The 14953-nt window shown below is 36.4% G+C and overlaps 1 protein-coding gene across 4 annotated transcripts in view; it reads left to right on the forward strand.

The window, feature by feature from the left end:
• Window positions 1–14953, forward strand: part of NGLY1 (N-glycanase 1) — a 57321-nt gene that overhangs the window by 22154 nt on the left and 20214 nt on the right. For all 4 annotated transcript variants that reach the window (XM_034993554.1, XM_034993563.1, XM_034993572.1 and 1 more), the window contains 2 exons: window positions 4119–4284; window positions 14328–14550. In XM_034993554.1, coding sequence (XP_034849445.1) covers window positions 4119–4284; window positions 14328–14550 — 389 coding nt within the window. The remainder of the gene's footprint in view (window positions 1–4118; window positions 4285–14327; window positions 14551–14953) is intronic.

Consider the following 14953-nt stretch of genomic DNA (forward strand, 5'->3'; position numbering starts at 1 on the left):
CCTTCAGAACATAATTTAGGATGATGAGATGTCTTTTTTTTTTTTTTAAGATTTTATTTTTAAGTAATCACACCCAACTCAGGGCTTGAACTCACAACCCCAGGATCAAGAGCTGCACGCTCCGCCAACTGAGCCAGCCAAGTGCCCCCAGTCTTTATAATCTTTTACAGCTAGGTTGAGGGTTCATTAGTGAAAACTATATAACATAATCTATAAATTCACTTAGCCAGGCACATATGAATCGCAAAACCTTGTAATATGGAAAGAGTAGAAGTAGGAGTGAACATGCCTGTTGTTAACTCCCTCTGTACTTTGGTCCTTTCTCTCCTCAGGCTAGCTTGCTAGCCACAGATCACCCAAATACTAAATGTTATTATAACTTAATTGCTTTATTTTTTTGGCAAAAAAAACCCAAACAAATAGGAGTTCTAATATTTTCTGTACACTTTCCAGTAGACCATTTTGTGCAGCTGCTTTGGTACTCTTAGGCCACTTGGGGACACGGTTACACAACTAAGTTTTTTACAACTTGTTTTCCTTATTAACACTATTAGAAATCTTCCTAAGATCATCAAAAATCTCCATGCTGCTAAATTTAATATACTTATTTTCAGTTCATTTTTACTTGACCGTTGATCATCTTTAGCTCAGTCAATCATTTCCTGGTTTTTCTTCTACCATAAGTGGTTCAACCATTGACCCAGTTAGTTGCTCACTCAAAATCCACAGATCATTACTAATGTATTTTTCTACTTTTCTAACTGCCCCGACTCCACAGTTCAGTCACCGAGACTTGTTGATCCTATTTCCTAAGTTCTTTTTACACTTTACTTCTACTAAAGCCACCAGCTCTTTCAGAGTTCTGCAGTCGGCCTCCATTGGATCATCTGTAGCCTCCTTTCTCTAGCTACAGCTAGAGTGATATTCTGAAAATGTAAATCTGATGGTTTTACTCCCTTGCTTAAGTGTCTTTAATAGCTTCCCATTACAATGGAAAGAGACCAGAAAGATCTAGCCACTTACCAATTCAGCTTCATCCTCAGCTTTCTCTCTCCGCCATTTCCCCTTCGTTCTCCATGCTCTCAACACCCTGATTTTCTCTCTGATCCTACGTAATTTCCTAAGCCTGTTCCCATAAACACACTCCCCAGCTACCTGTATGCTGTTCCTTCCTATAGGATTAGCCTTTTCCCTTTCCTATTAGCTTCGTATCCTTAGTACTTTGCCACAAATATAAAAAATATTTCTTCAGGGAATTCTAGGTTCAGAATCCCTGTTGTACAGTGTCACTATCCTCTATATTTGCTTACTCTTCTTACACCTATGAATAAATTATCTAACTTACCATTATATCCAGTAACTAGCAAATAATAAAGGCTCATTATATATTTGAGTAAATGAACATTGTTGTACCAGTATTAGTTTCTGTATCCATAGACTACTTTGTGAGGATAATATCCTTGACTATTTTGGTCTCCATTATTTTTCCAGTATGTAACACACACACACACACACACACATTTATACACAAATATTTGTTGACTTAATAATGGTGGTTTTGTCATGATTTAATGCCTTTCCCTCCCTTAGACAGTGAAGTGATCATGTCTTATGCACCCATCCCCAGTGCTTTAAAAAATCCTGGATAAGGTCAGGGAGGATTTGATAATGGTTTTTATTTTTTAAATTAATCTGTGTCTACCTTTTAATATACACATTTAATCCATTCATATTTACCATAATTGCTAATATGTTTGAATTTATTTCTGACATCTTATTTTGTGTTGCCTGTGTCCTTTTGTTTTTTCCCTTTTTTGAGAACAGTTTTCTTCCATTATTTTCACTTTAAAAGTTAGAAAGTTAAATATCTTCTTTTTTAGTCTTCTATTACTACCCTTAAATTTTTAATGCAAATATTTACTTTTATATTTTTTTACTAACATAACAAGACAGGAACCTCAGAAAGTTTTTACTCTTTTTTCTTTTCCCTTCCCTGCTACCTTCTTTATGAGAAAATTTGAGATTTTGCTTTTCAATTATTTTTAATAATCAGAACTTAGGTTTTACTAGTTTATTTTTTTAACTCCTGCTGCTTTTATCTCAGTTTCTACTCCTGGGTGATCTGTTTATTTACTTTGATTATATTATATTTTGAGGGGACAATAACTTCTCTAAGAATTCTTTTAGATAAGATTTAGGAGTGATAACACTTTTATACTGCTACGTATCAGAAAACGGACTTATTCTGCCCTCCTGTGTGATTAATTTGGCTGGGTAGGAATCCTGTGTTCCCAGTCATTTTCCCTCAGAATTTCAAAGATTTTGCTTCATTGTTTCTAATGAGATGTCTGATTCATAAAAGGCTTTTGGAATTTTGTTTTTCTACTTAACCTGTTACGAAATGTCACTATCCAAGCCCTGTTTTATCCCCCCATTCATACTGGCTCTTTCTTCAACTCTCAGAAATTGGTTTCCATTATTTCTTTGAGAAGTTTATCTTTTCTTCTGTTTTCTACTCTACTTTCTGGACTTCCTGTCAGCTGGATTTGGAAACGTTTGGACTTATCTTGAGTGTCTGTTTAGTTTTTTGTGTGCCACGTTCTCAGAAAATGTCTTGGCTCAGTCTTCTAATTGATCACTCTTTAGCTATGTTTATTCTACAGTTTGACACCATGTGTACTTTCTTTTTTTTTTTTTTTTAAGATTTTATTTATTTATTCATGAGAGACAGAGAGGCAGAGAGGCAGAGTGAGAAGCAGGCTCCCAAGGAACAGGGAGCCCGATGCGGGACTCGATCCCAGGACCCTGGGATCATGACCCGAGCCGAAGGCAGACGCTTAACCATCTGAGCCATCCAGGCGCCCCCTGTGTACTTTCTTATTTCAGTGTTTAAATTGTTAATTTCCAAGATCCATGGTTGTCTTTCTCTGAATACAGTATACTGTCGAATCTCTGAAGATAGACTTGCTGCTATGGCTGCAGGGTTAGTTCTTCTGATGTTGATTCTAGTGCATCTTTGCAACAGTATGGGTTGTTACAGATTCAGTGAGTCTGAGAGCTCCTGCTAGCCTATCTGTGAATGCAGCATCTGCTTCTAGCAACTGTGGGGAGGGGTAGAACATGCTACAAGATGGTCTGTACCAGAAGCAACTGTTCTGAGCTTGGATGTTTCTCTTTCCTTTTGGGAATCTAAGCAGCTCCCTCACTTCTCAGAAGCATGGTTCTTTGTTGAGAAGGAATGATGGGGTGGGGGCAGGGGGAAGATGTCTAGCTATTCCTCCTGCAGAGCCCAGCCAGTGTCACTAATGTTTGTTCCAAGGCCCTTTTCTATCTGGATCCTGTGGCTCCTCTGCTCTTGGGATTATTTTGAAAACTTTAGTTTGTATAACCACTCTTTTTGGGGGGCATATTGCTATAGTTTTTTCCTTTAATCCATTTGTATCTGTTTTTCCTCTTTCAGGAATTTCTCAAAAGTCCTGATCCCTGAAGAGTACTCCTCCTTTGCTAATGCCATATGGAGTTTTGTTTTGTTTTATTTTTTGTTTTAATTATGTTACTTGCAGGGATTTGAACTGGAAAGGCTGTCAGATGCATTGCTCAGAGCACTATTTTTTTTTTTTTTTTTTTTAGATTTATTTATTTTAGAGAGCACTCAGGTGCACATGAGCCGGGGGAGGGGCCGAGGGTGAGGGAGAGATCATGCAGACTCCCTGCTGAGCATAGAACCCAACTCAGGGCTTGATCCCAGGACTTCACAGTCATTACTGGAGCCAAAAAATGACCTGAGCCAAAATGAAGAGTCAGCCACTTAACCATCTGGGCCACCCAGGCGCCCCTCAGAGCAGTATCTTGATCCAAACTTGTAATCAAGAATCTAGCATATCTCTGTTTAAATATATCCTCAATAATATATTCAGAGAAAAGAATAGATATATCTTCGACTGTGACACAGATATGGGTTATCTCCTAAAACATACTGTATAGCCTTTGAGTATTATTATATTTCAGTGAATCCATACATTCCTCTTTATCTATGAAATCATAGAACCACCGTTTTCAGTTATGTGTTATTTTTGTAGCAAATGGAGAAAAGCTAACCAATTTTTTTTTTCTATTAGGTTACTACTGACTCAGTCATTCTAAAAGTTCTCCGGTCCAACATTCAGCATGTGCTGGTCTATGAGAACCTTGCTCTCCAGGAGAAAGCACTGGCTTGTATTCCAGTCCAAGAACTAAAAAGGAGATCTCAAGAAAAGTTATCTAGAGCTAGAAAATTGGATAAAGGTAGTGGCTTTATATAACCATTCATTGCTAAATATACATCATTGCTAAATATACATCATTGCTAAAGAGAAACACTGAAATGCTGCCTTTTGCTGTATACATCATAAAATTCTAATCTATTTCTGTGTTGATTTTTAAGAAGTACAGCAGTAGTAAAACTTTACTGCATGTACCTCATAGACCTATCTATTAACACATCTTTTTTTTTTTTTTTTTAAACCTCAGTATGTGTTTGCAGTTTAATCATTGGTATACGAGCTTTTTTAGGTATAATAGAACTTAAGTCTATGGAACATATGATAGTATTATTAGTGAATTTTAATGTGAATTAGAAACCACATTCAAGATTAATCCATATGATTAGACCATTGATTCATTTTGTCTATAATAAAGATAGTATTTACTGGTATATGGTTCTTCCTCATCCACTGCTGTCCACTGCCTGGGAATAAATTCAGCTCTGCCACTTTACTGTGCATTACTGAGCAAGTAATTTGATCTCTATGCCTCAGTTTCTTCATTTGAAAATAGGATGATTTTTAAAAATAGGTGAAATAGTACATGTAAATGGCTCAGATACCTCAAATACCTACCACATTCATCAACCAATAATTATTTGTGTGTTATCATTAATGGTCTTAGGATTTTAATTGTTAAATTTTTCCAATGGTAGCATTTTTACTTTGAGTTTTTATGTAATTAGCTTTTATCTAAGTCATTTCTTAATATTATATTTTCTAGAGGACTATGTAATTTTTCTGGTGGTTACCTTAGTTTGCAATAAATGTTTTAACTGAGTCCACCTTCAAAAACACTATTCTGCTTCATGTATGGTGCAGATACCTTTTAACAGAATCATCCCAATTCTTCCCTCCCATCCTCATAACATTGCTGTCATATGCTGTAATCACCCAGTACATTGCTATTGTTATTATTTAAAGAAGTTACTTTTTACGCCAAGAATAAGAAAACAAAAGATTCTCTTTTACTTTCACATATTCCTTTTCTGATGCTTCCTTTCTGTAGATCCAAGTTTCTGATCTATATCATTTTCCCTCTTCCTAAAGAACTTCTTTTAATATTTCTTTCAGGGCGGATCTGCTAGAGATGAATTCCCTCAGTTTTTCATTGCCTGAGAAACCCTTAATTTTTTCTTCACTTTTGAAGGATAATTTCACTGGGATATAGAATTCTAGGTTGGTAAGGTTTTTCTTTCAACAACACTTTAAATATTTTACCCTCCTGTATTCTTGCCTGCATTGTTTATGACAAGAAGTCTGCTATAATTCCCATCCTTATTCCTGTTTAGGTAAGGTTTTCCCCATATCCCCTCAACTTACTCCCCATCCCCAGCTTTATTCAAGATTATCTCTGTCTTGGGGCGCCTGGGTGGCTCAGTTGGTTAAGCGACTGCCTTCGGCTCAGGTCATGATCCTGGAGTCCCGGGATCGAGTCCCGCATCGGGCTCCCTGCTCAGCAGGGAGTCTGCTTTGCCCTCTGACCCTCCCCCCTCTCATGTGCTCTCTCTCTCCTCTCATCCTCTCTCTCAAATAAATAAATAAAATCTTTAAAAAAAAAAAAGATTATCTCTGTCTTTGGTTTTCTACAGTTTGAATATGACATGCCTAGGTATAGTTGCTTGGTTGGTGTTTTCTGAGCTTCCTAGATCTGTGGTTTGGAATCTCATTAATTTTGGAAAATTCTTGGCCATTATTGCTTCAGATATTTCTTTTGTTTCTTCCTCTCTTTTCCTTCTGTATTCCAAAATGAATGTATCCTATTTTACTTTTATCTGTCTCTGCCTCAATTTCCCACAGTTCTTAGATGTTCTGGTCCATTTTGAGATTCTCCTGCAGTTCTGTGCCTTTTTTTTTTTTTTTTTTTTTTTCTCTTTGATTTTCAGTTTGGGAAGTTTCTGTTAACCTATCTTCAAGCTCACAGACTCTGGCCTTGGCTGTCTCCCATCTACTGATGAGCCCATGAAGGGCATTCTGTTACAGTGTTTTTGATTTCTAGCATTTCCTCTAGATTTTTTTAAAGCTTCTAAACAAACAAAAAAAATCTATTTACATTATCCATCTGTCTTACATGTTGTTTACTTTTTTCATGAGAGCACCTAATATATTAATCAGAGTTACTTTAAATTCTTTGTTAATTCCAAAATCTGGGTGGTTCTGATACTTTATCACTTCAGACTGATTTTTCTTGCCTTTTAACATATCTTGTATTTGTTTGTTGGAAGTTAGACATGATGCATCATTGGGTAGTAGGAGCTGAGGTCAATAGGCCCTTTATGTTAGGTCTTATGTCCATTTAACCAGGAGTTGGGCTATGTTTAATGTTAGCTGTAGGTGTCGGAAGCTTCAGACTTCCTCTGGTATTCTTCTTGTCTCCCCTGTTGTCTTTGGGCTTTTCTAAAAACTCCTTAGATACAGTCTGCATCTTTTAGTAGACTCCATTGTTGTTACACCAGAGCCTTGTTGGAGTAGTGATAAGGCACAGGGGAGTAGAAGCCCCCTGTAATCTGATGATTAAGTCTCAGTGCTTTAGTAGGCCTGTATCCTCAGGCCTCTGACCTTCCCAAGTCTGTCTTAACTTTTTCCCTCCATAGATGAGATAGGAAGACTAGAAGTGGCTAGAGTCAGGGAAGTTCCCTTTCCCCACTTCAGAAAAGGCTCTGGTAAAATCTTTTTCCCTGAAGAGTAGGCCTTTATTGTAAAGAACGTTCTGGGCATACTTTGCAATTCTTAATCTTCTCCTCCTTCTCAGAGCTTTAAGGAGATCTTTTTTGGTTCTTCACCAAGAAAACCTAGTGGGATTCTTGGAGGGAAAACCCGCAAAAGTGTTAGGAACCCCTCCTAAGATTGTTTTTCTTACTCAAGCTAGTCCATGTTCAGCCTCCAGCAATTTGTCGAAATTATCGTTTTAAGTGTTTTTACCAATTTATGACTCCAGTGGCTTCTGTTCCATATAGCAGATGGCTGGTTGCGATTCTGTGTATTTGGCTAAGATTCTCTGTATTTGTCTTGTCTCTCCAGATTTCAGGGTGACAGTTTGCCCTGTGAATTCTAAGGAGCTCAAGAAAAGTCAATGATTTTGGTTTGTTCAGTTTTTTGTTTTCGTAACGATGGGAATGACAACTCTAAGCTCTTTACATGTCAGAGCTAAAACCGGAAGTCTCTCTGAGGGATTAATTATGTAACTCTTTTCCTTTTTTTAATCATTTAATCATTTCTTATATATGTTGTTTAGGTATTTTGCTGCCCATTGTATTTTGGTAGTTTTGTTTTATTATAATATTATACTATGTCATATTTTTGTATTTGAAGACTATTCTGGGGCTTAGACTTAATTCAACAACATTGCTGTGAGACCTTGAGACAGTTCTTCATCTTCTTGGATTAACAGTTTTTTTTACTATTTATGAAATAAGAATGCTTATTAACATGTGATCACAAAGGCCCTGTCCACATTAAAGTACTGTGTTCCTTCAGATGATCCCTGACATAAATGCCTGTTTAACAGATACTTACCGAAGCATGTTTTATGTGTTAGTCATTCAGCTGAGCCCCACAGAGGAGACACAATTAGCAGTGTCCCTGTTGACGTTTGCCTGGCATTTTTTTTTCCCCTCTAATTATAAAGGTAATACATGGCTTTTTTTTTTTTTTTTTTTTTTTTGGTAGAAAATTTGGAAAATAGGGGTAAGATACACCATCTATAACTTCATATCATAGTATGACTTACGAGATTTGTCTATATATTCTTTCACACTTAAAATTTAAAAGCACTAGAATAGAGTTTTAATTTAAGTAGGAAAGAAATAACATATCAGGTTGGTAGAATGGTATTATGAAAATCAGTAAAAGACTGAGCTTTTTTTTTTTTTAAAGGTTATAAAGGATGAGTTGGAATAGTAATCTAAGATGCCAAAGGACTTATTAAGGCAGGGATCAGGGACATTGTTCCAAATGTAGTTAACAGGATGTGTGGAGGCAGAAAAGTTAGATTCTATGTGGGGAACAATGAATAATAAAATCTGGCTGTGTGTAGCGTAAGGAGTGGGTAAAACAGTAGTGAGAGATCAAGTAGGCTGAGATCGTATTTTCATTGACACTGAATTTCAGGCAGAGAAATGTGTACTGAATTTATCTTATATTTTTAATCTTTCCAAAAAGAATTAGAGATAAAATGGAACAAAGAATACTTTTAACAAAGTTTTGAAATAGAAAATAAGGACCAAAGAAATTAGAAGGATGTACATGTCTTAGTGTAAGGCTAACATTACAATGTTAGTATGATTGAACATAGAGCAAAAATGTTGTATGATCTATTCATTAGCAAGGAGGAAATAAAGCGATTGCTCAGGAAAGTCAAGTATTCTTGGTTACTTAATTCAGCAGCATTAACCATTGAAGCTTTAAGCAAGTGAGTGACATCAGAGGTGTGCTTAAGGAAGATTGATCTAGCAATACCTTGTAAGATGAACAAGAATAAGAGAGTGCAAGGAGAGAACAGTTGAAAAACAGTAGTAATAGAGAGGAATTAGGGTGAACAGGGTATTGTGACAGCAGGGGAGAAAATGGATGTGAGTTATTGGGATGATAGAATACATGTTGTTTGCAGTTGGTAAGTACATTTGATGTGACAAGGCATTGTGTATGCTTAAGGAAAATATCAAGGAGGACTTTCCAGTTTTGAATTCAGGCAACTAGAAGATTAGAGGAGTCAATAGGAACAGGCTTTGAAGGGAAATGGTTTAAAGTAACCGCTGGCCATTATCTGGACCAGGTGAAAATGTAGGTCTGGAATTCTGTTAAGAAGTACACTTTAGGGTGATAGGTAAAACTGTGCAAGTAAATGAGATTTCCCAGAATGAAAAGGCAAGGGGGAAAGGGAGGATTGCAAAGGTTCTAGAAGATAGGACAGTACTAGTACTAAATACATGTAGGTATTTATATTTAAATTAAGTTTTAAAAAATTAAAAATCCAGTTCTTTAGTTACAGTCAACACATTTTAAGTACTTATTAACCACAAGTGACTAGTGGCAACCCTGTTGGACATTGTGGAAATGAATTATCTCCATTATTGCTGAAAGTTCTATTAGATGGCACTGTTCCACAAAAACAGTAGGATACTGAAAGAGTTACAGTCATAAGTAGAGGAGATTCAAATATATAGTGAAATAAGTGGTATTATAGACATAATGAATGGATCATTGAGGGTTAGACTGGGCTGTGAGTAATGGGATTTGTGACCCCAATGGCTTAGGATTTATTTTCTCATGTAAGAAATTATTGAGTTAGGGAGTCTGATGCTAGTGGTAAGTTCTGAAACATTATCAGAGGCCTAGGTCCCTTCTGTCTTTTGGCTCTGGCATACATGGTTTCCATTCTGCAGGTTACGTCTCATAGTCTAAGATGACTGCTAAAGCTCCAGCCACTATATCTGCAGACCAGGCATCAGGAAGACGAAAGGGAGAAAAAGCAAAATGGAACCACTGAGCCTGTTCTCTTGAAGGCTCCTGGGACTCTCACCCAAACTTAATCTGTAGTCTGTTAGCTAATGCATTGCCATCCCAAATAAATTAGAATTCTGTAAATCAAGTACTGGCTTTTGGATATTGGGTGGCAGCTAGCACCCTCTGCCCCAGTGACTATCTGGCTCTGAGATGATGACAAAGCCTCATTTGTCCAGGTTGGTGATTTTCTCTCATTCATGATTGTGGTTTTTTTGTTTTGTTTTGTTTTCTTCATTTTCTCCCCAAGTTAAATCTTACTCTGGGTTTCTAAACTAGGAAAAGTGTTCTGGTTTGAAGCAGAAGTGAGGACCTGGGAACCCTACCCACTGAGATACCTTTAGAGGTAGTTGAGGCTCAGAGAAGCATGATCCCATAGCTCTGGCTTGGAAGACTGAAGATTTGTCATGATTGAGTGTTCCAGATATAGGCGAAACACCTTTCGTGAAGAGGAAAGAACCCTGTCATTTTGGGAAAGTGAAACAAAATATATGTTGGCCCACTAAATTGAATATGAAGACATGGGAGGAAGAATGTTGAGTACTAAAGTGTGTCGAAGGATGAGGCTACCTGTACTGATGTTTTTACTGATTTTCTTCTCTTTCCCTCTTTTGCATACTAATGTCTGTGATTTTCATAGAATGGAGTTAAGACCTACACTTGTTAATTTTATCTTTGTTACTGGAAAGTTATGAGAAATCTATTGTATGGTATTTTTGAAGATGCTAAATGTATTAATCTGAAGTCTTGATTATAATTTTAAAATGTACTCTCCACACTCTAATATATTCTCCATATTCTCACAGAAATTTAGTAGCTAAAAAAACCAAAAAACAAATAAAGAATTCAGCATCTAAGTCCAGCCTCTCTTTAAGCCCCATATCTCTGAGCTTTCTGAGCTCTTATCCTCTATGGACAGGATTCCACTTGCATTTCTCTGAGCCATAATTCAGGACATTGCTTGATCAAGGAGCACTGACCCTCAGGTGGGCCTCACTCTCCGTGCAATAGTCCTACTTCTAACTGGGAGTCTGCCGCTCTATACCTGGAGTACATATAACACAGAAGCACAAGGGTACTGTCTTCCTTTCCCTTCTTTTCCCAATTTGATAATGACTATTTGGTCAACAGTATTAATTCTAATTAATATTATGAGGCTTCTTTGTTTAGTCCTTCTATCATTCATTCAGATATATACTGAGCGCCTGTTGTGTGACAAACACAGCTCAAGGTCCCTACTGTCATGCATGAGGTGAGACAGACTACAAAACCCCAAATACTCAAATAGAACGGGTAGATAAGTGCCGGGAAGACAAACAGGTCAGGATAACAGTACAGAGAGTGCCTAGGAAGGATGCTTTTTGATACAGGGTTGTCAGAAAAGGTTTCTCTGGAAAGCAGTGACTTCCATTCCAGGTAGAGGGCACCAGCGACTGCAAAGGCTCCCCGAGGTGAGAGTGAGCTTGGCGCATTGAAAGGATGACAGGGAGGACCTGATGCCTGTAGCAGAATGAACAAGACAGAGGTCAGAAAAGTAAAGGGGGTACATTAGTTTCCTCTGTCTGCTGTAACAAATTATCACAAACTGGGTGACCTAAAATAACAGAAATTTATTCACTCCCAGTTCTGGAAACCAGAAGGCCATAATCAGTGTCACTGGGGCCACGGTATCTCTCTCTGTTCCTCTATCACATCGCCTTCTCTGTGTGTGTGTAAAATTTCTCTCTGCTTCCCTCTTAGAAGGATAGTATGCATTTAGGGTCCACTCAGATAATCCAGTATAATCCCATCTCCAGGTCCTTAACTTCATCATATCTTCAAAGACCTTTTTTTTCTTTTTTTTTGCTGTATTTGGTAACAGTTCTAGACTCCAGCGGTTAGAATGTGGCTATCTTTTGGTGGACTGTTGTTGTTCAGCCTACCAGAGGAGACCAGCTGTGATAACAAAGAATAAGAGTAGAGACTTTGAGGGCGCCTGGGTGGCTCAGTTGGTTAAGCGACTGCCTTCGGCTCAGGTCATGATCCTGGAGTCCCGGGATCGAGTCCCACATCGGGCTCCCTGCTCGGCAGGGAGTCTGCTTCTCCCTCTGACCCTCCTCCCTCTCATGCTCTCTGTATCTCATTCTCTCTGTCTCAAATAAATAAATAAAATCTTTAAAAAAAAAAAAAGAGTAGAGACTTTGAATTGTATCCTGAGTGAGATGGAAACCTCATTGGAGGGTTTTGAGTGATATAATCTACCTTGCATTTTTAAAAAGATTACTCTGCTTTAGGCACTTGATAGAGAAGAACGGTGGCAGTGCTGTATTACTAAAGTTCATTTTTAATCAAATACAAACTTTCATATTATATGAGAAAAGCTAAATTCTCCCTGTCAGTCGACTGGTCCTACACCTCTTCCATAGGTAACAGCTGTTATCATGTGAGACGTTCCTTTTCATATCTTCTCCTGTGTATTTATACCCATAAATAGTTACCTGAAAAAATAGTTTAAGTTGTATGGGTTTACATAAAATTTATCATCCCATATATCTTCAGTTTCTTGGTGTTTTTCATTTACTAACTTGTCTTAGAAATCTTTTTAACCCTCCATAGTGTTCTATAATATGCATATACTAATATTTATACAGTTTCCTATTGATAGACATCGAGATTATTTACCATTTTTCTCTATTCTAAATGCTCCTGCAGTGAAAATTCTTGTAAAGCATGCCTTGTGGTGTATATGCACAAGTGTTTCTCTGAGATAAATATAAAAATGTCAAGGGTGTGTGACTTTGACACTGTAAAGGATCCTGTCAAGCAAATTGCCTTTCAGTTCACATCAGAAGTGTCCGAGAGTATTTATTTCCACTTAATGAAATTATTGGACTTCTTTTCTAGACTTTGAATTTTTCTAATGGATTTGCTAATATTCTTATCGATTTACAGAAGTTCTTTATATATTCTGGATACTTTTCTTTATTAGACATGTTACATTTTTTTTTCTCCCAGTGTTCTTTGTTTAATTTAGTGTATCTTTTGAAATTCATAAGCTATAACTTCAAATATAAGAAAGTTTATTTTTTCCCATTATTGATTTCACAGTCTGCATCTTGTTTAAGAAGGCCCTTCCCTATCACAAAGTCATAAACGTATTCTTTTGTAACTTCTATTACCTTTATAGTATTCCTTCTCTCAATATAGAATTTTTATATTGTCACCAAATCACTTATTGAACAGTCCATCTCCTTAGAACTACTTTGAAAGGCTAACTTTACTAAATACTATGTATCACTTAGAAATCTGTTTTTCAGGAGTCATTCTTTTGTTTCAGTGATCTACTTTGTATGTTCTTCACCAGTATCACAATATTTTGATTATTAGAATTTTGTGATGTGTTTTGACATGTACTAAATGAATTTATCATATTGTTCTTAGTCAAATCTTATGAAAAAATATTTTATAAATTTTTAATTAAATTTTTTAAATTAAATACTTTTAAAATTATTTTATAATTGTAATTGGGTTTACATTAAATTACAGATTAATTTGTAGAGAATTAACAACTTGGGAATATTGTTCTCCCAACCAGGAACATAATATGTTTCTGGCCTTTATATTCTCTAGTTTTTTCCTAATATAGTTTTTTTTCATTTTGCACTATATCAAACAGAAACAGAGTATGAGTATAGAAATAGAGTATAATGTATCAAACACCTATGACCAGCGTTAAACTTTACTAGATCTTCACATTATGCCATATATTTCCTTCATATTATGATCACTTCTTAATAATAAAACAAGAAAGAGATGAGAACTCCCTGTGTGTGTCTCCCAGATTCTTTTCTCCTCTCCTTCTCTTCTTCCCAGAGGTACCACAGTCTTGAATATTGTCAAGAGACGTCTTTTTATTTGATAAATAGATACAATTTTATATAATATTATAGGCCATACTTACTTTCCAGGGTTGTTATATACTGTGTAGACATTGTTGTGTTTTTAGGTGATTTATGGTGAGTATTCACAGATGGATTATACTGTATAGTTGAAACACTGATAGAAAAGCTGGTAGGTTGATTTTTTAAGGTGTCTGGAATTCTGTGATTTCTGCTTGTGATTTTGTGATTGTTTCTTGTTTACTTGTATATATACCTGATAACAAGTTGAATGTAGTCCTTTTTAAATGTTTTTAAAAATTAAGCTCATTTCTTAACCTCCCTGTGTTTCAAGAGCAAATACACATTGACCATAGTTCCCTGAGAGGTGGTTGTGTTCAGCTAACTTGTTAGTACATAATGTTGGTTAGAGGTTACAGAGTGGTAAATGTCCTCCTGCTATAAATGTACAATGTATTATGTCATCGTATTTCAGCCTGGTTCACAATATGCCGACAGTTCTTTTCTTGCATCATATTTGTGAAAACCTTTTAGATCCTCTCATATTTTCACATATTTCGGCTCCATATTCGAGAATAAAATACATATGCGTATTTTTAGTTTTTGTCAGCTTTAGATCTTACTTAACTCTGTTTTAACTTCTCAGGTACTAATGTAAGTGATGAGGATTTTCTTCTGCTGGAGCTTTTACACTGGTTTAAGGAAGAATTTTTTCAATGGGTGAATGACATTTTGTGCAGCAAATGTGGTGGCCAGACTAAGTCTAGAGGTGAATCACTGTTCCCCAATGATGATGAGATGAAGTGGGATGCAAACAGAGTAGAAGATCATTACTGTGATGCATGCCAGTTCAGCAATCGATTCCCAAGGTGGGTGTCCACTGCACAGTAAAGTTAGAGTGATCTCTTAATGGAATGGTTAGAAAAGAATTTTTATTAAATGAACTCTTCAATTATTAGAAATATATTCCTCTAGGACAGAGGTCGGCAAGCCGTGGCTGGCAGGCTAAATCCAGCCCACATCCTATTTTTATAAGTCAAGTTTTACTGGAACGCATTTATGCTGATTTGTGTGCTTATGATCTGTAACTCTTTTTACATTCCAGTGGAAGGGTTGAATGAATACTAGCAGCAAAGGCTATATGGCCTGCAAAGTCTAAAATAATTACTGCCTTTTTATAGGAAAAGTTTGTTTATTCTTGCTCTGGAATATGAATTGAGTATAGTCTTAGCACATTTAATGATGTAAATCTGGTATTGTTCATTTAATTAT

The sequence above is a fragment of the Mirounga leonina genome, unplaced genomic scaffold, assembly GCF_011800145.1.
Source record: "Mirounga leonina isolate KUSES-001 unplaced genomic scaffold, KU_Mleo_1.0 Mir_115, whole genome shotgun sequence".
Taxonomy (NCBI): Eukaryota; Metazoa; Chordata; class Mammalia; order Carnivora; family Phocidae; genus Mirounga; species Mirounga leonina.